Raw genomic sequence first — 24181 nt, 5'->3', positions numbered from 1 at the left:
AGAGATTTGATCCGTCAACGAACCCGATAATTCCATGGACTTCAAGCATCAACTGCATCTGAAAATGCCATTGTAGATAGTTGGTCTCATCCAGTTTCGTAGTAACAGACATGGAAACAGATGAAATCAATCTAGTGATTGGTGATTGCAAGATTTGAAGTTGATTCGCAGTTACCATTTCGGAAAAATTGTAGAGAAATCTGTCTGAGGAAAAGACTCAAACACTTGGTGTGCACAACCTTTCAGAGCGAAGAATGAAGAACTGGGTAATCTTGATATACCCACAAGACAGAAGAAGAAAGAATTTCATGTAGCAGAAGCAAAAAAAAAAGGATCAAAGAAGCTGATCAAGCTTTAATGGCTCTGATACCATGTTAATGTAGAGAGAGATTGAGAAATGATTAAGGTTTCAAGAACTAGAGAGGGAGAGAGAGAGAGAGAAGAGGTTTTACAGAGATGAATTGCAGAATCTGTTGTATTGATTTCTTTCTCAAGAAGTTATTACAATGATGTATATATAGAGAGCAATGTCTCTAACTAACTAACTAACTAAGGTTTACAATATTATATTCTAACAATATCCACGTATCACTATATATAATAACTTTGAATATGCATGTCACCAAATCCAACTTGCTTGACTTGAAATAGAGAGATATTTGTAAATAGAGTAAAATCACATGTTAACTCATGGTTTTTAGTTATTAAAAAATAAGAATATTTTGAACACCTTACATAAACCACTCACCTCAATCAATAGCTAAAACCTCGGCAAGACAACCCATCCCGACGAATCCAACTTAATAACCCTAGCTTTCTTTCTCCTCTCTTTCTTTTATCTCTCTCTGTGTAATACACACACACACACATGTATATATATAACTATAAGAACTAAACCATTGGCATGCTGCATGCATATTCTATATGAAACCATTAAGTTCGCATTTAGAAACCCAACGGTACTACCTATTTATAGTAGAAAATGTCGGCTCCAACACTTAGAGACTAAGTAATAATATCAATATGAAACCACTAAGTTCACATTTGGAAAGCAAACGGTCCACCTATTTATATTAGAAAAGGTTGGCTCCCGCTCTTAGAGACTAAGTCAAAATTTTTATATGAAACCATTAAGTTCACATTTGGAAACCAAACGGTCTACCTATTTATAGTAGAAAAGGTCGCTCCAACACTTAGGGACTAAGTAATGATTTTAATATAATATGAGTAGATATATAGGTGCTTCAGATTTGTTCTCAAACCAGAGGATAACTTTTTTCCTTATGTCGACAGGTCTTGCTTCTAAAAACATGAATCACACACGTCTCTTGCTTCTGCGTGTGCCACAATTAGTTTGAACTATATGCATAGGACACCTATTCACATACTTGCCACCTCAAGCTAAAACAAATGAAATCTTAGATAGTAAGAATGCCACCACCTATAGACAGCTCTACCGTACCACTCCTACTAACACCTATGCTAAGCCAATATGGTGAGTCAACAACGTGTACTGAAACTTCAGTAAGATAAATATACATAAATAGCTTGTTACCTTAATGGCTAAGTAAGTATATACATGAGGAATATAGCAAAATAAAATGAAAAACAAACTTCTGTTTATTCCACTAATCCGAAAAACCTTACAGTTGTACAAAAAAAAAATATAAAACCCTTAAATCTTTCGTCTAACACAATTTCAACTCGTCTAACACCTATTTTGTCAAATAACTCATCTGTAAATAAAAGGGTGAGCGGTGAGCAACAACCACTGTTGCTCAGTGAGTAGAACATGTAATATATATGCCAGTTAAGCAAGGTCGTTTTACACACGCTAGAAAATATGAGAATAATATCAAAGCTTTAGCCACATAATTTCACATCGCATCCTCACTTTATGCGTTCATTATATCTTTCATCAAATATAACTCACCATATTGTTTTGAGGAATGTACAGACTGCTATAAAGGCAAGACTACCAATCTTAGTAGCAAAACTCAAGCCACAAGAAGTAATGATCTCTTAGAGATCATTCACACTGATGTAGGTTGTCAATTTCCAACTAGAACCATCTGTGGAAACTCACATTTTATCCTCTTCATTGATGATTTCTCAAGATACACTTATTTGTATTTGATTTCTGAAAAATCTCAAGTTTTAAATTGTTTTAAAATTTTCAAAGTTGTGGTTGAAAAACAATTAGAAGGACCATTTGCCTTATACCTCTAGCAAAATGGGATTGCAGCTGATCAATACACAACCCTAGGGACACCATCTCATAATGTTGTTTCTGAGAGGAGAAATAGAACCCTCAAAAGTATGGTGAGGAGTATGATGTCACACTCCCACTTGCCTGAGTTCTTATGGGGAGAAGCCATTAAAAATGCAAATTATATATTGAATCAAGTGCCTACAAAAGTTGTTAAGGTCACTCCTATTGAAGCTTGGACGGGTAGAAACCCAAGCTTGTCACACTTTCATACATGCGGGTATCAATGTGAAGCCCGACTCTACAATCCAAATGAAAGGAAATTGGATTTGAAAACAACCAGTTGTTACTTTGTTGGATATTCACAAGAGTCAAAAGGTTTTCGATTTTATTGTCCTCGTCATTATACCAGAATTGCAGAAAGTCACAATGCCATACATTGAAAATTATGAGGAAACTTCTGTATCAAGTAACATATCCTATGTTTTTGAGGAGAGAAATGAAGATGCATCAGAAATTGGGAATGCTTCTGAGATGAATCAGTCCATTTTGTTACCATTGACTCCTGCACAAATTGGACCAAGTTCAATTTCAACTACAACAATTAATGCACAACATATAAGTGGAAATGTGGGAGCTTGTACCAACTTGCAAGAACCTGCACTGTCCAGCACCACCAACTATAATTCAAGACAGTATATTGCCCTCTTAAGCAACACGTCATGATCAGCAATTACCAAGTATGCCTGAGCCTTCACAGGTTGTGAGAAAATCCACAAGATTTACATGGTTTATTTGCAGGAAATAGAATATGATATTGGTGATGAAAATGATCCTACAAGTTTTAAAGAGGCTATGGAAAGTACTAATTTTAGTTTATAGAAAGTTGCAATGGAAGAAGAACTGGTTTCAATGCACAAAAACACAATTTGAACTTTAGTTGCAGATGCAGAAAACTTGAAATCCATAGGTTGGAAATGGATTTTCAAGACAAAACGTGATTCACAAGGAAATGTTGAAAGGTTTAAGGCAAGGTTGGTGATAAAAGAATTCAATCAGAGAGAAGGAGTGGATTATAATGAAACATTAACTGCAGTATCTATCAAACACTATTTTAGAGTTATTATGACACTCACTGCACATTTCAATCTTGAATTACATCAGATGGATGTAAAAATTGCATTTCTTAATGGAGAATTGGAAGAGAACATTTACATGAAACAACCACTTGGATTCATTGAAAGGGAGAAAGGAAAATTGGGTCTATAAGTTGAACAAATCGATTTATGGTTTGAAACAAGCTTGGAGACAGTGGTACAAGAAATTTGATCAAGTTGTAATAGCTTTTGGTTTTGCAGAAAATAAAATTGACAATTGCATTTATATGAAAATTGTGAAGTCCAACTTCATTTTTCTTGTTTCGTATGTGGATGACATTTTGTTAGCTAGTACCAGTGTTAATTATTGAATGAAACCAAGAAGCTGTTGTCTAGTCATTTTGATATGAAGGATATGAGAAATAGTTATACTGCTATTTACCAGAATTAGCTCTACTATTAGTCTTTTCTCTCATTTCACTGAAATGAGACTATATATACATATAAACAAAAGCTTGAAAATGTTCTAAACGCACACCACGAATATGTTCTTTAAGAATTTTCGTATCAAAATTGTCGGAAACTACACGTTCAACTGTGGCAACCATAAGAAGCAGATTCATTCCTCATTTTGTAAGGCTTCCGTAACATTCTTTTCTATCTTGTAATCTATTTGCCACGAATATGTCATAAAATAATTCGTCATCCATGTCAAACGAAAGGATGGCTTTCTTGTTTTCATCTAGGGTTTGTTTGTCTAGCTCTGGGGCAAACCAATTGTAAAAACCCTTGAAATACATTTGGGAAGAAGGAGACCAAACCACAGTACTAGGCATATCAACTTTGATCTCTCTCCTGGAGTTTGAACTCATAGTATACAGTATACACCTCTGCCGTGAGAGGGTGAAAAAATATCCAAAAACACTCGGAAATGCATTACGATTCTAACAACTTTGTAGTCTTTAGCTTTTCGATCGTAGCCAAATTCCATACACCTGTGGACTGCAATATGTTGTAGCCTTAAAGAAGTTGAGGTTGAGATCTTGAATCACTATTGTTGTCACTGCAAAGATACAAAAGTGAGTCAAGTGACAACAAAATTTTCTTCAAGTCATCGTTGGTGTCGTTGAGGATGCAACGCTTGAAAAGGATGCATGCATGTTGTGTATGAAAATTTTTGTGCCTATGGATTTGGAGAGGTGCACATCCACAAAGCTAGGGCTACTGATGAATTTGTAGCACAATTTACGAACACATCTGAATCGCAATAGAGATTTCGGAGGAAGCCATGAGAAGATATGCAGCACCGTTTCTTCTGGCATTTTGCAAAAGTCCGCCATTTTCTGAGAAATGCAAAAAATTGGATCATAAAATCACATGGACATATGCTACAAATGAAACGCAGACTAAAAGAAAGATCAAGAAGGTTTGAAAAAAGTGGTTACTTTTTTTTTTTTTTTTACTTAAAATTCAAGTCAGCGTTCGCCTTCTTGCACTATCACAAATAGTTTAGTATAGATTATCCCCTTGTCACAAATAGTAGTTGAAATTCTATTCTTGAGGTTTAGGAAAGAGAGAAGATTGCATTCTCTAAAACTATATAATTAAATTTAAGAATTGACAAAACTTGGTGTTTCTCCTTCAATTCTTTGAAATGAAGCCAATTGCTTGTTTGAAAATATTTGTCAATACTACTTTTAATCAGTTGAGGACCTTGAAAATATTTTTTCGGGGAAATTAGTCAAAATAATTATTTTTAAAACCTCAATTTGCCAAAATGATAAGCTCTTTCAATATGTCGTCGATATTTAATTTTGATCAGTTTAGCAATTGAGATTTGATTTCTAGTCATCATTTTAGCTGTCTTTGATCAGTTTAAGCAAACAAGACTAGACTGGCTATGGTTATTATTTAAGAAGTAAATAAACTTTCAATTTTTTTTTTCCAGAAACTTTCATTATAAGACAAAACTTAAAAAATAAAAAAAAACTAATTGAAATAATAAATCTTATCAAAAAAAACAAGAAAAATAAATTAACGAACCCAAATAAAAAAAATAAAAAGATAAAAACAAGGAAGAGGCACAAATGCTGGTCTTTCTCTCTGCAACAACCCAGCGACCTACCCAGACCCAGTAATCAACTCGCGACGACGCCGCTCGAGACCCGAAATAGCGTTCGCGAACCCCTCAAACTGCTCATAACACGCGACCACACCGGAAAAACCAAATCTCCGATTCACCAGAAGAAAGGAGATGAGATAACGTCCTGCGAAACGAATTGGCGGAGGTGATCGGCTTCGTAACCCATGGTCGTGCTATGAACTCAAATCGCGTCCTATTACGGACTCAAATCCCACACTCCAAATCCGGTCCGTGACACAATTTAGCTCATCAAACATGGGTTGGGTTAAAATCCACTCTAAATGAAAACAAGATGTCGTAACCAGCCTACCAAATGAGCTCCAAGCTTTGAAGGGACCAACCCCTCTACCGTTCCTTGTAGAGGTTTCTTGGGCTATACGGTTCATAAAATATGCCTCTGCCTGCCAAACCCATATATAAACTCAGTCTGGTCATGCAATTCCAAGAAATGTATAAACTGGAGCATATACCAGATCAGGTGCACCTGCTCTATCAAATAAATATAAATTCATAATTCATACTCGTGTAAAACGACACCGCACCATCATGACATACGACGTTTCAATCAATCAACTTAGATTCTTAATATAATTCTATCCTGTCAAATAAAAACGCAAAATGAATTGATCCATGGAATAAAAACTCATCCTTTCCAATTATTTTAAACCAGTTAGCCGACTAAATTAGATAATTTTCAAATCTAGCACCTTTTGGTTCATGATCTGGTTCTCGGCTATTATAATTTTGAACATTTGGTGCTATATCATTGTCATTTTATAGGGAGGGTAATTGGTTTCTCACGAATCATAACAATTCAAACCCATAATAAAGTTATACTAAAAAAAGAATTTAAACTCAGAACGCAGTGAATTGAAGAAGATATGCTAACCAACTAGTCATCCATCATTTGCTACTATCATTATTGATTTTCATGTAAGATATATGTAGTATAAAGTTCAAAAAAAAAATTGAGATAATATTGTGTGTGAAACCAATTTTTCTTTATACACTATACAGTCAATATATAAAATTTCCCTAATATATAGGGTTGCGTTTCTTTAATAATCATCCGTTCTCGCAAGTAACTTGTAACTCAGTTGGTTAAAATCATTCATTTTTAACCTCAAAGTTCTCCCTCCTCGTAATTTAAATGAATTTATTGTAAACTATACTACTGTTTATCAAATTTGTGTGCCAACGTTATTTTCCATGTTATTATTGGGGCTGCTAGGCTCTGAGTTGTTTTGACGTAGTTTTTTTTTTTTTTCCTCTTTTGTTTTGGACTTGGGGTTTTGCCTTTGTTAATAAAAAATAAAAATCTGTAATCCATATCATATATTTAAAAACACTCCTTGTCAATGTAAGAGGGTACATGTGACAACACGTCCCAAATTTTACGCTTGTATTAATTTTAGAAGCGTGAATTTACGAAAATGCCCTAGAGGCAAGGACTTTGACTTCCGTTGATCATCGGTTAGAGTGACGTATGACTTATTCTTTTAGCATATCCTCATAGTACTTTCCACTACGAACGCATAGGCGAAAGCCGTTTGCAAGTCCGAATTATAACGGTATAATTACGGACGTTTGAAGTTGGTTATTTAAAGGTAGTTAAATTATTTGAACTCCCACCTTGTGGGAAGACTAACTAATCAGCCTTAAGTAAAGAGAAAAAGGGACCAATCAAATTAAAAGGGATGGAGGACCAATGAGAAATAAGAAAGAAAGAAGAAAACAAAAAAAGAAAAAAGAAAAAAAAACCAAAAAGCTCCCAACTTTCCCGTGGGTTTTTCCACTCGCGACCACCCATTTTCCAAGGCCGATTCCGGCCAACTCCAGTAGATTTTTTCGACACCACCACCACCATCTTGAAGCTCTCATTCCCCTCTACAAAACCCACCCAAGAACCACCTTGATTAACCACGGTATGTGGCGGTTTGAGGCCACGAAAGTTGATGGTTCTCACGGTGCTCCGAGCACCCTCTTTGATTTTCCGGCAAATCAGCAAAGCAATGGACGATGCCACCACTTGGGCTTTGTAGCCTATCCTCCCAGGAGCAAAACCCAACCAACCTTGACCCTGTTGGACCACCATAGACGACGAATCGACATCGGGAAGCTTTAGGCACCCGCCAACTTCGTGGGCAAAATTGACCATCTTCCGTCCACTTTTGGATTTTGTGGTAGGCGACAATAGATTGTGATGTCTCGATGTGTGTGCAAGATAATCATAGCGTCGACTCCAGGTGAGTGAGTCTTTTTCTTTCATAGGCATATAATTGATAGTTCCATACACACTTCTAAAGTGATCTATGCTTGTTACCTACAATTAATCATTGCTAACTACGAATGGCTTGATCCCTATTTAGGGTACGTAGGCAGTCTAACAAGACGTTAGATGCAGCCATATAATAAATGAGATTAAATAATTGAGACAATAGCCTTGTTTAGTGAATTGAGCAATGTGAGGGACATTGGTGGGAAGTGTGAGTTTTAGCTTTATGATTTGGTGATTAAATGTTGATCATAAATCAATGTGTGAAGAATCAAGAAATTGAAGTAAGGAAAGGTAAGTAATGATAGTTAATTTAACTAGTGTCTAATTGGGCTTATCACTGATGATTACTCTCAAAAGTAAATAGTTTGGGAGTAGGGTGTTATTGATCGTACATGTTATGCCGTATTATATATTCTGGGAATATCATGAAATGTTTGGGTTTAGATTGCATCATGGCATATTCATATGGATATTACCTAAACCTAACTATTGTGAATGCTTTGAAGTGCTAAATGACGCTGCGGACGCCCAGGTAAGCTTCAGGTGAGTACATGTTGATGATAGTGATGGTAGTGAGTATGATTGTGTTGAGACCACTTTAGGTGGTTCCGACTCATAGGTGACCCGCAATTATTCGCACAGTCTTCACGTGATCGTAGCACTTGAGCGTATTTATTTACACCCAGTCTTGTCGTACAAACCACTTTAGGTGGTTCCGACTCTTGTGTAGGTATACTTATTGAGCTATTGGCTAGCATGTTATTGAGTTATTGGCTAGCAGGATTGATGAGATATGGTTAAGTCGTACAGGTCACAAGTCGTACAGGTCACAAGAGGTGACTCTGACTTATATGCTAGCCATGATTGATGAGATATGGATAAGTCGTACAAGTCACTATAAATGACTCCAACTTATATGCTAGTCATAATTGATGAGATATGGATAAGTCGTACAGGTCACAAGAGGTGACTCCGACTCATATGTTAGCCATAATTGATGAGATATGGATAAGTCGTACAGGTCACTATAGGTGACTCCGACTTATATGCTAGCCATGATTGATGAGATATGGATAAGTCGTATAGGTCACAAGAGGTGACTCCGACTTATATGCTAGCCATGATTGATGAGATATGGATAAGTCGTACAGGTCACTATAGGTGACTCCGACTTATATGCTAGCCATGATTGATGAGATATGGATAAGTCGTATAGGTCACTATAGGTTTACTTGTTTGATTAAAATTATCTTAATTCACATCACTATAGGTTTACACCGACACTCTTTGTGAAATTTAAGATTTCTTTTTATATTCTCTATTCAATTTTTTGCACATTGAGTTTTGTCCACTCGAGGGTTTAGTCTTCCATTAATTTTCTGCACATTTAGTTATGTTTATAGATTTTTTATTTCATTTTTTATGAAAATATGACTTTCATTAACATGAGGGATCAACAGACAGTACAAGAGGAGAGAGCCAACTAGATTCCTCTTCAATCCTAGATTTAAAATCATCAACACGAACTGCATACTGAGCTAGTTCATGAGCCACAACAAGCTCTACTCTGTCATTGACAAAAAAAACATTCGAAACTTTTTCCCAACATTTGTATATTCTCCATGATACAACCCTCTAGACCCAGACAATCATCCATAGACGTAATATCAGCCACCACCGCTCCTTTCGCGTCGAGCTCAAGAATAATATCTCTATGACTCAAATTAAAAGCAAACATCAAACGTTCCTTTTCTGCAGACATTTCAGCAGCTTTAACTGAAGGGCACTCCTGCATTGGTTTTAATTCGAATTATTGTGAAAGTATTACTTTTTAAAGCTGAAATTTATTTATTTATTTATTTTATTTTTTTTGTGAATGTTATGCAGTAGGTTTTGACATACCTCCTAACATCATCGCCCAATGCATCACCATTGACTTCTTAAGAGATCCTCTTGTCCCATAATGCACATAGTTTGGAGTCGTCGTCGATCTCCAACTTCTTCTGGCACCCAGTGATGGGATTCGCAATGTTAAACTTCATGTTTGCTCCACCGCAGGCAGTTGGATGAGAGAAATGCTCCGCCTACTAAACCACTCGAATTCGATGAGCTTCTAGCAGCTTATTTCTTGAAATTTATTGGCTCAATTAATTTGATTGTTTTACTTCAACTAATTTGGTTTTCGTGGGCTGGATAGTCATTTCATATAAAACTATATGTCATTTAATAATATATTTAGAGAGCTACTAGACCCACCCTATTGTCTTATTTTGCCACCCATGTTATAATCCCACACACCTTAAAAAAATAAAAAATTAAAATGTTATTTCCCCACCCACTATTATTCTCAAAATAACCTTTAATATATACATATATATATGAAATTATAAAATTGTCTCTTAAAAAATAAAAAATAATAATATGTAAATGAAAACCACTAAAGTCTGCAAATTCAAATAAAAACGACAGAGGTATCCAAATTCAAAAGAATTCGACAACGACAAATTAAAAAAGACGATGGACAAATTCAAATGACCCACACACAAATTATTCTTCTACCTTTTCAATGGAAACATCAATGTAAACATAATCTTCTACCACTTCCGTAAAAGCGTCATCTTCCTCATCTTCAATGAAAAAGTCATCTTCTAAGTCCATTGATATTTTTGTACTTTATCTGAATAAAAGGAGATGAAAATATGAGTTAGGGTTTGAGGTAGACAAATCATCTTCCACGCCCAACCTTTTTTTTTTTTTAAATTAAGCAAAACAAGATAATTAATGTCCTTATCAGTCTCTTTGCAAACGGATAAATTTGTAATTAAAAAATTCATTAAAAGGTGGTTGAGAATATAAGACATTGGGGGTGGAAATAGCATCACTTTATATTTATATGTGGGATGTATTCAACAATGTGGGGTGCTAATAAAAATAACCTTACTAAATGATATAAAAGTTGATGATTTGATTGTTACTTAAACTTTAAAAAAAAAAAAAAAAGGCTCATTTTTTTTATTAATAATACATTATTTAATTTTAAATTTCATCTACAATTTAATTTTCCAAACACTTCTCGTATGAAATTGGCACATGTGCAAGTTGAAGACGTTTACCAGAGCTACTAGATGAATTTTACAAGAGATTTTTTAGTGTGATCGTCACATTAAGTGATACATCATGTGTTTCTATATGAATGGTGGGTTATGTGTGTTAAAAGGTTAATAACTTAAAAATTTTAAATTTTCACCACTTGCACAAACATAGGTGGTGTACCATCCATATTTCCGTCACAACTAAAAATTTCTCAAACTTTACAGAGTAACTGTTTCTGTTTGCCTGTCTTGCCAAAGTGCATGGCAATGCCATGCACTTTAACGCACCCAATTATTATCATTATTATTAATTTAAAGGTCGTCAATGCTACCAATCATCTTTGTTTGATCACGTTTTGGCAAGTCAATATCAAGCGGTTGTGATCAATCAACAACCTCAGGAACTTGAGGGTGACCCACCGCAAAACTTTTTTTTTTTTTTTCCTGGAAAGAGATTGTCTCCAAACCTTTTCTTTCAATACGCAGGGATCAAGTGATCTGGATCTTTAAAATTTGATGCAACAGTAAAAAATTATTATAATTTTTAAAAGTTTTCACTAACTTCTTTGCTTTTAACTATTGAATTAAATTTTAAAGGTCCGAATGACATTATTCTTGAACTTTGAAGGGAAATCCTTTTTTTTCTATATCTTCTACCTGTAGTCTGCACTGTCTGAATATTTTCCTTATTTTATTATGCAAAAAGAGTTGTGATGGACGTGTTAATTCGTAAAAAGCTACCGCTAATCCCCATACGATACATCTCTTTGGTTGACGTCAACTTTTCTTTACTGGATACAGAAACCATATGGCTATAATTAGAGGCATTAAGCAAATTGTAGAAAATATGGAAGAGAATGTGTAGAAAATATGGAAGAGAATGCTTTTTCTCATTAATTTTTCTCTACAAGATTACAAGGATATATATACATGATACAAATGTGTAGGTAGGACAAGGTAGCCGTCCTAGTGTGTAGGTAGGACAAGGTAGGACGGCTGTAGAGGACAAGGTAGCCATCCTAGTGTGTAGGTAGGACAAGGTAGGACGGCTGTAGGACGGCTTATTCTTCCAATAATAATATTATATACAATTACATAAGGACTCCAACCATATTCCTTATTTGTCTAACACTCCCCCTCAAGTTGGAGAGTGGATGTCAAGAACTCCCAACTTGCGTAACATACCCGAAAACTTTTCTTTCCCAAGAGGTTTGGTAAACAAGTCTGCCAACTGTTGTGCTGTACCCACATGTTTGGTCTCTATTGTGCCATCTACAATCTTATCTCGTATAAAGTGACAATCCATCTCAATGTGACGAGTTCGTTCATGAAAAACAGGATTGGCAGCTATATGTAACGCTGCTTGATTTATCACAAAATAAAATGGAAGGACCATCCAAAGGAATGTTCAAATCCTTCAACAAAAAACGAAGCCAAACTATCTCGCAACAAGCACCTGCCATGGCCCTATATTCCGCCTCTGCTGAAGAGAGCGAAACGGTTTTCTGTCGCTTCGTCTGCCAAGAAATCAAAGAACCGCCCAAGAATACACAATACCCAGTAGTCGAACGGCGAGTGATAGGGCAACCTGCCCAATCAGAATCACAAAACGCAGTTAACTTGGTCTGGTTGTCAGAACGAAATAATAAACCTTGACCTGGAGTAGCCTTCAAATAACGAACAATACGAAACGCAGCATCCATATGAGATATCCTTGGCTCGTGCATAAAATGGCTTAGAACATGCACAGAATAGGTGATATCCGGTCGAGTGATAGTGAGATATATTAACCGACCTACTAATCGTCGATACTTTTCAGGATCCTTGAGAAGTTCTCCTTTATCAGATAATTTTGTGTCATCCATAGGAAAAACAATGGGTCGTGCTCCCAAAAAACCATAGTCTTTGAGAATCTCTAATGCATACTTGCGTTGAGAAATATAAATCCCTTGTTTGGAACGAGAAACCTCAATACCTAAAAAATATTTTAAATCACCAAGGTCTTTTATCCGAAAATGATCACGGAGAAAAGACTTCAGAGAATTAATGGCACTAGCATCATTGCCTGTAATCACAATATCATCCACATAAATGAGCAAAGCTGTGAAAGAAATACCAAACTTTTTAGTGAACAATGAATAGTCAGCTTTGGATTGTTGAAAACCGGCAGAAATGATGGCACTAGTGAATTTGGCAAACCATTGGCGAGAAGCCTGCTTAAGACCATAAAGTGACTTGTGAAGGCGACACACAAGATTCTCCCCCTGTCGCCGAAGACCAGGAGGAGGAGACATATAGATTTCTTCATGTAAGTCACCATGTAAGAAAACATTATTAACATCAAGCTGATGAAGAGACCAAGACTGACTAGCAGCAAGAGCAAGAAGACAATGCACCATAATCATCTTAGCAGTAGGAGAAAAAGTGTCATGATAATCAATACCTTCAGCCTGAGTGAAGCCTTTAGCAACCAAACGAGCTTTGTAGCGGTCAATAGAGCTGTCGGAATTGTGCTTGAGTTTGTACACCCACTTACAACCAATGGGAATTTTGCCAGGGGGCAAGGAAGTTAAAGTCCAAGTACCATTAGAATGTACAGCTTGAAGCTCCTCAGTCATAGCACGTTGCCAATTGGGGTCAGTGGCAGCCTCGGCAAAGGAGGAAGGCTCCACAGTCCGACTGACAGAGTTAATGTAAGAAAAATGCCTGGGAGAGTAACGGTGATAAGAGAGAAAATTACAAAGTGGATATCGCGTACCTTGTGTAGAACCGGGTTGCGAAGTCGAAGATGGGTGGGATGGCAGAATCACCTGCGAGCAAACGTAGTCTTTTAAATAGGATGGAGGTTTATGGGCACGGGAAAAGGTGCGGGGAAGGGGAGGATTGGTAGGTAGTGGGGGGGGGGGGGTAGGGATGTCCGTGGGTAAAAGGGTGAAAGGTAAGGAAGTAGCGGGGGGGAAGGAGGGGATGCCGAGAGGGCAGGGGCATGGGGAGGAACGGGTAATGGGGCAGCAATGGAATCTGTGGGAGGCGTGGAAGGGGAGGAAGGTGGAGGAGGGTGAGGCGTCGGGGCAGGAAGGGGTGGGTTATATGTAAAGTCCAGAGGGGGTGGGATGGGTAGGGTAGGCGAAGAGGATGGGATAGGAGGGTGAGAAACGGCATAAGGGAAAGTAGTTTCGTGAAAGATGACGTCTCGACTAGTGAAAATACGGTGATTGTCGAGATCGTAAAGGGTATAGGCCTTTTGTCCATGAGGATAACCGAGAAAAATGCAACGATGAGCCCGAGGGGAAAATTTGGTGGTGGGAGTGACAGAGGTGGCATATGCCAAACAACCAAAGACGCGGAAGTGGTCATAAGATGGGGTTTTCGAAAAGAGAACCTCAAATGGGGATTTATGATGGAGTAGACGGGTAGGGAGACGATTGATGAGATAAGTAGCGGTAAGAACACATCCCCCCCAAAACTTGATAGGAAGATGGGATTGAAAACGAAGGGCGCGAGCGGTTTCAAGAAGATGACGATGTTTTCTTTCAACTACGCCATTTTGTTGGGGGGTATAAACACAAGAAGTTTGTAAAAGCACCCCATGATCAGAGAAAAAACTACGAAGAGATAAAAATTCACCACCATTGTCAGTACGAATGCATTGGATGGTAGTGCGGAATTGGGTAGTGACATAAGCAAAAAAATCCTTAATTAATTGTTGAGTGTCGGATTTATGTTTCATGAGGAAAACCCACGTAAAGCGAGAAAAATCATCCACAATGGTTAAGAAATAATGAGCACCAGAAAGAGAAGATTGACGATTCGGGCCCCAAATATCACAATGAATTAAAGCAAAAGGGAAAGTTGATGAAATTGAACTCAAAAGAAAAGGTTGACGAGTTTGTTTTGCCAACGGACAAACATCACAAATATGACTAGAATCAAAAGTACAATTAAGAGAGCTAGATGCTAAAGCTTGCAAATGAGTGGAGGAGGGGTGACCAAGACGCCTATGCCAGAAGGAGGAGGGGATGATAATGATGTTGCAGAGAGGTTGACGGGTGGGGAGAGAAGAGATAAGGGCCACAAGGTAATACAGATCGCCACGTCGCTTACCCACACCAATCATCGCCTTCGAAACCAAGTCCTGCAAAACACACCAAGAAGGAAAGAAGGTTATGGAACACGATAATCCATCTGTAAGTTTACCAACCGATAAAAGGTCCACTCGGAAATTAGGGACACATAAAACATCCTTCAAAGTAACTGATGAATTTAAAGGAAGAGTGCCGATAAAAGTAATAGGAGCGGAAGCACCACTAGGCAAAGAAACAGGCGGCAAATGTGAAGGAGAACGATTAACCAAACATGAAGCGGAAGAAGTAATATGATCCGTAGCACCACTGTCAAGAATCCATTGACCATGACGAGAGGTGACAGGTAACAAACCTTGGGCAAAATCAGTAGTGAGAACGGCATTGGCCTGAGGAGGGGTGGTGGTGTCACGTAGAGCGGCTAGAACACAGGAGTGCTGCTCGGCAGAGAGGTCAAGCATGGCAAGCTGCAAGTCATGCAAAGTGGGATGGGCCCCGTGCACTTGGTGGGTCGCTGGAGTAGAAGAGGAGGCGGGGGCCTGGGTGCCTTGCACGTGATGGGCCTGGGTGAAATTATGGGGCCGGGAAGCAGAAAACCGTGGCTGCCGGGGAGGACTGGAAGGTGCATGGCTGCGGGAAGAACTGGAAGCAGTGGCACAACGCAGTGGTCGCCACGGTTGGCCATGGAGGAGATGGCCAACGGGATAGCCATGAAGTTTATGGCAGGTGTCTCGGGTATGATAATCAAAATTGCAGTAGGTGCAGTGGAGGGGAGGACGAGCAGAGGAGGGACGGGACGGGCCACGAACAGCCATGGGAACGGCAGAGAAAGCTGCCGAAAAAAAATTAGGGCTAGGGTTATAAACCTGCTCTGTATACCATGTAGAAAATATGGAAGAGAATGTGTAGAAAATATGGAAGAGAATGCTTTGTGGAAAATATGGAAGAGAATGCTTTTTCTCATTAATTTTTCTCTACAAGATTACAAGGATATATATACATGATACAAATGTGTAGGTAAGACAAGGTAGCCGTCCTAGTGTGTAGGTAGGACAAGGTAGGACGGCTGTAGAGGACAAGGTAGCCGTCCTAGTGTGTAGGTAGGACAAGGTAGGACGGCTGTAGGACGGCTTGACGGCTGTAGGACGGCTAGTGTGTAGGTAGGACGGCTGTAGGACGGCTTGACGGTTGTAGGACGACTTATTCTTTCAATAATAATATTATATACAATTACACAAGGACTCCAACCATATTCCTTATTTGTCTAACACAAATGATAAGTTAAGTAACTAAAATTCTGCTCTAACATTATAGGCAATTGAATTTACAAGTTCGCCTGCTTTGACTGTCTATATCATTAGAGATGATTAGTTGTAGTCGGGAGATATAATCTTTTGTCTTTTCAATTAGTAGGAAAATATAATAGAAGTGGGTTTTCGTTTTTTTTTTTTCTGTAAATTTCAATTTAAATAACTCAAAGGAGAAAAAAAAAAATCAGAGCTTGAAATCATTTCTTTAAAAAAGGGAGTTCCAATTTTCTATTCCCCTTCTCTCTTCTTTATTTTTAATATCAAAGAGTGTTGATGACATTTTTATAGTGCAAATAGCAGCTGTATCAGGAAATAAGGGAAGGGTCAAGGGTGAGTGCAAAATGAATAGTGTGAGCTTGAAGTCTCTTTTTAATACGTTACAATATATTAATCCTTGTGATAATATGGGAAACTCTAATTTGACTACTTGAAGATAACTAGGTTGGATTCAGATACCCAAAAAAGGAGGCGTGTAATATCAAACCCGCATGTCCACATGAAACATTTGAAATCGGTTATTTTTACTGATGGTATTGCGCACAAAATTCATACTAGTACGGATACTAGTTGGTCTGTTGTCAGTTTTTCTTTGGAGTCGGCATTGCTCGTTGTCAAAGAGGTCCTCATATTTGATATATTAATTCAAGGTTTTGTGCGTAGAAGCTCTCATATGCTAATTCGCAAAGTGCTCTTCCTTTTCATGAGAATGAAATTTCTTTGGCTTTGAAGTGAAATCTCAGTCCTGAGTTTGGGTGTGAATGATTTCTAGGGTTGGATGCGTTCTTTTGCTTCTTCTCGGGCATGTCTTGCCCTCAATTCCACAAATATTGTGGCACTTAGTTTAGCCAATGTTTTGTTAAGGCCATCTCCAATGGAGAGGGATAAAGGTCCAAAAGCCAAAAAGTAGCCTGATTTGTTCAAAAATTCATCTCCAACCGATGACTGGCTATAATTCTACGGAGCCTACTAGGCCATTATTTGGCCAAAGGGACATCAGAGTGCCCTAATGTAGCCCCTCTTAACCCTTTCTTGAGGCCCAACTCCCCACTTTCAATAATTGATTCAAATTCAATTGCTAAATTTTAAAAACATCCACATTAGTTTAATTAAACTAACCAATAAAATTAAAGTATAAACTTAGTATCAATAAAATATTGAGGGTGCTATGTTTAATTTGAAGTATAAACTTAAAAATAATTTTTTGCATGGCTATAATTCTAGACAAGGCTATATTTAGCCATTTCGATCGGTGATGGCCTAAAGTTTATTTGGATTGAGAACCTCTTGGATGTTATCTTGAATACCCTCATTGATATTTGTATAAGGTTTATTTTAACATTATAATGAAACCGTTGTCGTTTTTGTAAGTAAACAAAAAAAAAAAAAAGCCTTGTAATAAAAAACCCACTTGTGCACATGAAACATTTAATTATGGAAAGATCAACGCTTAGCCATGCAATGCACATGTACAAGTGTGAACACTTCTCTTTTATGTTATTGTATATATAATAGTATTGGTCGTAATTATAATGATGGATGATTGCAATAATAATACTAATAAACGAAAATATACAATTAACAATGACATGCACCATAAAAGTATTATATAACAAGGATGACCGATAAACAAATGGTGGATAAGATCTTTGGCAACCATCTTCATTTCGAGTTCATAGCTTGTAACAAGGATAATAATAATAATAATATACGGTATTAATATCTAAAATAATATATATATACTAGGAATATGGTTTAGGGTTTAGAATATTTGACAACTTAAAATATTAGTTTACATCTAAATGCATATATATATATATATATATACTAGGAATATGGTTTAGGATTTAGAATATTTGACAACTTAAAATATTAGTTTATATCTAAATGCATACACACACACACACACACTAGGAATATGGTTTAGGGTTTAGAATATTTGACAACTTAAAATATTAGTTTATATCTAAATGCATATTGGTCACAAGATTATACTAGCTTATACCCAAAGGCTTAAAATATTCGATAACTTAATAAAGTAAAACAAGAAAATGAATTTTTTAATGATTCATGGATTTTAAGTTGGTTTGCTTTATTGAGCTATCAAATATTTTAAGCTTTTGGATCTAAACTAACATAATTTTGTGATTAATATGCATTTTATCCTCACTAGGGATGGGCAACAATTATTATTTACCCATAACCGTTTATGCTCATACCCTCATAATCGTTTACCTATTGGGTAATTGTCTAAACGGTTATACACATACACATAACCGTTTATAAATGGTTAACCATACCCATAACCATAACCGTTTAGTACCCATTGACCCTTTTTTAACCCGTTTATCCTTTTTTTTTCTTTTTTTCTTTTTTTACCATTTACCCATTTTTCACCCGTTTACATGTTTTTTAACAACTTGAAAATTAAAAAAAAAAATTTGTCATAAATTTTTTTTTTTTTACAGTTAAACACTGTTATAGGTACATTCATCATACATTTCCATATTTTAATTTTTTAAGTCTTTATACAATTTCAATAATTGAAATAAATAATTTACAGACAATATTTTTAATTGTTACCAATGAAGGTAATATAATATTTGCTAAGTATTCTTGGGTTACAAAAACTGTTTAGAAGACAATATTCTTGGTTACAAAAACTGTTTAGAAGAAAATATTCTTGGGTTATTTAAAGTATTAACATAATATATATATATATATATATATATATATATATATATATATATATATAATTAGCTACATTATATTATAATTAGGTATAGAAACCATGCACTATAGTAATAGCATTGATCTAAGTTTTGTCCGATAGAGAACATGGTTTGTGTTAATTTCACATACATAAAATAAACGGGTAAATGGTTATCCGTTTATAACTGCAGTTAATACCCAAAACCAACTATTTAAATTTCACCGGTAAACGGTTATACCCATAACCGTTTATTTATCTGAACGGTTACCCATATCCGTAAATGTGAAATTTAAATGAGCGGGTAACCGCGGGTATTTTGCCAATCTCTAGTCCTCACAAGTCCTCAAAACAACAACCTTACGATAGAACCATAGTAACATAATAGAGTCATGCTCTACTAAGGTCCTCATTTTGAGGATCTGTGAGGGCCAAATGTATATTAGTCACAAAATTATATAAGTTTAGATTCAAAGAATTAAAATATTTGACAACTTAAAAAACCAAAACTAGAAAATGAGTTTTCTATGAATTTTAAGTTGGTTTTGGTTTATTAACTTTTTAAGCATTTAAATCTAAACTAATATAATCTTATGGCTAATATACTTTTGGTCCAGTTCCTCAAAATGAAGACCTTAAGAGAGGAGCTCCAGTAGACCCATAGATCATGGAACAAATAGGGTAATAGAGGGATGGATGAATTATAAATTGTCCTGGATCACTACTAAATACTAATTAAATAGAAGATAAAATTAATTAAACTGTACTCCAACATCTGTACTACGTACTCTTTGGAAATATGTCTCTCCTCTCCTGCCCTCTCCAATCAAAACTACTCTCTCTCTCTCTCTCTCTTCAACACTCAAAATTGATAACATTAGGATCTCCAGCTGTGTATGCATGCAGACGATATGAACTGCACCAAAACAAAATATAAAATAATTAGGAGGCCACCTTAAAACTTAAAACCCATACATACGTGCTTGCATGTATCGTTTTCATAAGAAAAACCAGTTTTCAAATCTCAATCTGAAAATTACAACAAAATAAGCAAAAATTCTACGTCATACGTACATCAGAGCTCAGACCAATATATATATAACGAGTTTCACGTTTACTTATCAACTGTTGAGAATCAAACACTTGACTCTTGGATCATCATTTTCCACACATGCCAAACTGAAACACTCTTCATTAGCTAACTACGTGCAGAGAGACAAAGACAAGGGTACTTCGGTCATTTCACACAAAGAGGGAAGAACGATCGACGCAGATAGTGAAGATCATAATTAGTACTGCTGTGGCTGTCAGCGGAAAATGCCTTGAAAAAACCACTCATTAAAACGAAGAAGAAGAAGACGACCCACATAATCCTGTTTTTAAATTTCTCTTTCACAATTTGGACCATCAAAAGAACACCATACAATCAATGCGTGCACCAAATTAGCTCAAGCAAGCATCGCCATCAGCTGCGAGCGTATATTTCTTTATTTGTATTTTCTGACAAAACATAATTAACCAAAAAAAAAAAAAGGAAATAAAATATATTGATGCATGATGAAGGAAAGGGATGTCACAAAGGTGGGGGAATTGAAACCTCAGATGTTATTGATGACGGTCAAGAGGGGTACATCCCTCCCTGGCTGTGAAAAGACAATAATTCCCTCAAACCTAACCTAACTAAACCCCTTTCTTCTGAATCTACCCTATCATCTATCTCTATGCAATAAAGAGTTTCATGAAAAATCAAACCCAAATCCTATGTCCACACAAATCAAAACCATCACAACATTCATAAATGCAAAACCCTAATGCGTACAAGGAAAATGAAACTCATTTACACCCCTACTAGAATATTAGTGTGACGGTATTTTAAACTAATTCAGCACTATTGGGTAGTAAAAAATCAAATCATCATAACATTCATAAATGCCCAACCCTAATGTACAAGGAAGGAAACTTATCTATATCTAGATAAATGCCATTGTGGCGGTATTTTAAACAACTTACAAATTGAAATATGTTTAATGATTCCATGTATCGGTGCGTTATTGGTTTAAAATACCGCCACATGCAAGACCATAAGTTCACAAATGCAAAACCCCAACAAACCCTCATGTGCAAGTAGGGATACTTATCTACATTTAGGATGTCAATATAACGGTATTTCAAATCATTCATGTACTAATATATTTTGGACGAGTGTTATTGACTTAAACTGCCGTGAAATTTGAGGTGCAAGTTGTGTGGAAGACCCTCAACAACAATTAGAAAAAGAAATTAACGAAATTGAAATGTATGGATTTTCATCTCAGAAAAAAGGAATAAGCAAAAAGGAAGGAGGAAGACGCATACCTAGAATGAAAATTAGTTAAATGAAAAAGCGGGAAGGCAGGGAAGAGCTGAAGAAAAATGCATCAGCAAGAGGGACCCACACTCCTACCACCGCCTTCCTCTCCCGGATCGGATTTTGCCTGCAGCTGGGGTTGCTGGGACTGCTGAGCCTGATGCTGCCCTTGCGGCTGTTGGGTTTGGAGCAACAGCTGAGACTGAAGCTGCAGGTGGAGGTGGGGATTATGGTGAGGCTGCTGCTGCTGAATCTGGTGGTACGGACCGCTATCAAACCCCAGAGCCAAAGACGGCGAAACGGCGTTGCCCAACGCTCCGGCCATCTGAGTGAAGCCGCCCACAGTGACCGAGCCAGGGGACGAGTCAAACCCACTGTTGAATCTCACATGGTCCTGCGCCTGCTGCTCCCTCGCTGCCACGGCCACCGCCAACTGCTGCGCCTCAAAAATCTGCTGCTGCTGTGGCTCTCGAATCATCAACTGACCGGAAGCAGCCCCGGTTGGAATGCCAATCATCGGAGACATGTACGGCGAAACGGCGGAAAAAGCGTTTCCTTGGAGCTGCTGAGCCATGTAAGTTGGCGGCTGGAGGATGGAGAGCATAGCTTGTGGGCCCATGTAAGTGGCGAGCTCCTTCTTGGCATTGAAAAGGTCGGCCTGGACTTCCTTGAGCCGCTGCTGAAGGATGGAAATGAGTCCAACGCAGCCGTAGACGGGGTCGCGAAGGCGGGCCTCCGCCTCATAGGCCAGAGAGTTGACGGCGTCATCACGCTGAGAAGCGCTGAGTTCGTTGAGGATCTTGGCGACATTGCTGGCACCGAAGACCTTGTGGACTTTGGAAAACTTATGGGGGTTGTCAGGTGGGAAGTAGGGCGCGAAGACGCACTCCTGCGTGCACTTCCGCCGTAGAAATTTGCACGCTGCGCAAGGAGAGTTTGACGACGACGACATTATTTTAATAAAAAACTAACCACCTGCAATACCAAAAAAAAAAAAAAAAAAAAACAAAAGAAATCTCAGAAACCCAAAACGATTAAATTAAATTATTAGAAATCTTTCCCACAAGTCAATATTCGATAATTTGATACAATGCAGGAAAGACAAATGGACTTTCCACCAAGGACAAAACTAGAGAGAGAGAGAGAGAGAGGGAGGAGTGAGAGAGAGAGGGAGAGAGAGACTTATGTTGTGTAAAATACTCATTGAAATGTGAGAAAATCAGAGGGAAATGGAAAGGGGATTTTTCAGGGAAGCTTCACAGATTTTAGAAAGCGGACATGGTACCATATAATCAAACAGTTTCTTCTAACCAAAGCAAAGCGATAATATTATTAAGAAATATGATTTTATTTTATTTTTTCGGAAGAAGAAAACAAAAACGAAACGAATCGTTTTGGAGTATCTGATGATCATCGAGTGTTGAAGCTTCAAAAATTGCAGATACCGTCAGAAAAAAAAAAGAAAAAGAAAAAAAAAAGCTTCAACAACAATGGCTTCCTTTACACACTGCACTCACAGAGAGAGAGAGAGTGAGAGAAGAGAGAGAGACAGTGGAACGGAAAACAATGAAACGAGAGCTAATTTGCTGTCAATTTTACCAGAAATGTAAAGGAAAACAGCCAAACGGCGTCGTCGAGAAGAAGCTCTCTCTCTCTCTCTAAGAAAATACTCCGCTGTGTTTATGTGTGTTTGCGTTTGTGCCTCACACACACACTCTCTCTCTCATTTCTCATCTCTCTCTCTCTCTCTCTCTCTCTCTCTCTCTCTCTCTCTCTCTACTTCATATGTAAGGAAATGCACGGAAATCTCAGATCCGCGTAAACGACAATCAATCTGCAAAAACCGAATCGGAAAAAACGGCGATAAAAACCTCAAAATCTATGAATCTAACCTTTATTTTTTACCTTCGATTTTTTACTTAATCAGCAGAGGTTGCTTCGATCACAGTCGACGGCTCCGCCCTCTCTCTCTCCCCAAGACGTCAAAGTCCATCAAACACCTGCGATACGACACAGAACCAGAAACGAACACTGAAATCTTTGAAGAAGGACGGCGTTTCGCCGATAGGGAAAATGGAGATAGAGTTGAAGGGAGGAAGAACAAGAAGGAGAGACCTGTGAGAGCGAGAGAGCGCTCGATCCGATCTTCGCAGGATCCCAAACAGAAGAAGTAGAGAGAATGGAAAAACACAAATTTTTATTATTTCGAAGATATGAGAAAAAAATGAAATTAAGATTATATAAAAAGAAAAATGATGAGAGAGGAGAGAGAGGGAGGGGGCGTTACCACGGCGTCGACGCCAAATTTTTTTTATAAGCGTTATGTGACCGTTGGATTGGGTTTCGGGGGCTTTTTTGGTTTTTTATATGGTATACTATTACTGACCTTTATAAGGAAGGACATGTTATTCTGAGCGACCATTTAGTGCCTTCTGAGTTTCCTCTTTGTCCCTGTACTGTCTGCGTCAATTGTCGATACTACCCCTGTTTGGACGCTTTGCTTGCCTTGGTTTTCAATGCAAGCCTCCTAATTACCTAAATACCCTTATGTATCTCTCTTTTGTCATGAAATTGTTTTATTAGGTGGTTCTTAATAAAAATAAAAATAAATTTGAAGTAGAAAAAAATATATATAAAGATAGTTTACCGACTTGGGGTATAACCAAGCTGGTTAAGCAGTGTGCTTCTTTTGATACTTCAGTTCGAATTCTAAAACTTTTCGCGCTCTCGCGTAATTTATTTGGCTAGAAGTGCTCCCTTTTGTACGCAAATTCAAATTGCGTCATCCCGCTTGCACACACACGTAACTTGAAGTTAATTAGAATTTCTCTAGTACAAGAAAAATTGATTATTTCTTATAGGTTCCATAAATGATAAAACAAAATTTAATAATCATTCCTGGTAAAAGTCATGAAT

At 37.3% G+C, this 24181-nt stretch overlaps 1 protein-coding gene and 1 pseudogene across 3 annotated transcripts; both read right to left on the bottom strand.

The window, feature by feature from the left end:
* Nucleotides 1-3778: 3778 nt before the first annotated feature.
* On the bottom strand, nt 3779-4646 carry LOC137717656 (uncharacterized; annotated as a pseudogene).
* A 14940-nt stretch (nt 4647-19586) lies between these two features.
* Nucleotides 19587-23519, bottom strand: LOC137717143 (LOB domain-containing protein 10). 3 transcript variants are annotated; one of them, XM_068456453.2, is made up of 4 exons: nt 23381-23519; nt 23158-23265; nt 21274-22240; nt 19587-19834 (listed from the first exon to the last, which is right to left on the bottom strand). In XM_068456453.2, the coding sequence occupies exon 3, from the start codon at nt 22215-22217 to the stop codon at nt 21336-21338; it is 882 nt and encodes a 293-aa protein (XP_068312554.2). In that variant the 5' UTR covers nt 22218-22240; nt 23158-23265; nt 23381-23519; the 3' UTR covers nt 19587-19834; nt 21274-21335. The 3 variants fall into 3 exon arrangements, with proteins under 3 accessions (XP_068312554.2, XP_068312551.2, XP_088543132.1); XM_068456450.2 differs by having other exon boundaries at nt 23171-23265; XM_088687006.1 differs by lacking the exon at nt 23381-23519 and having other exon boundaries at nt 23171-23295.
* Between the last annotated feature and the right edge of the window lie 662 nt (nt 23520-24181).

This window comes from Pyrus communis, chromosome 15 (assembly GCF_041283825.1).
Source record: "Pyrus communis isolate YQ-2024b chromosome 15, ASM4128382v1, whole genome shotgun sequence".
NCBI lineage: Eukaryota > Viridiplantae > Streptophyta > Magnoliopsida > Rosales > Rosaceae > Pyrus > Pyrus communis.
This window is presented reverse-complemented; position numbering and strand designations above follow the sequence as displayed.

Coding starts and splice junctions, on each gene's coding strand:
- LOC137717143 (XM_068456453.2), bottom strand. CDS start 22,217: ATGTCGTCGTCGTCAAACTCTCCTTGCGCAGCGTGCAAATTTCTACGG.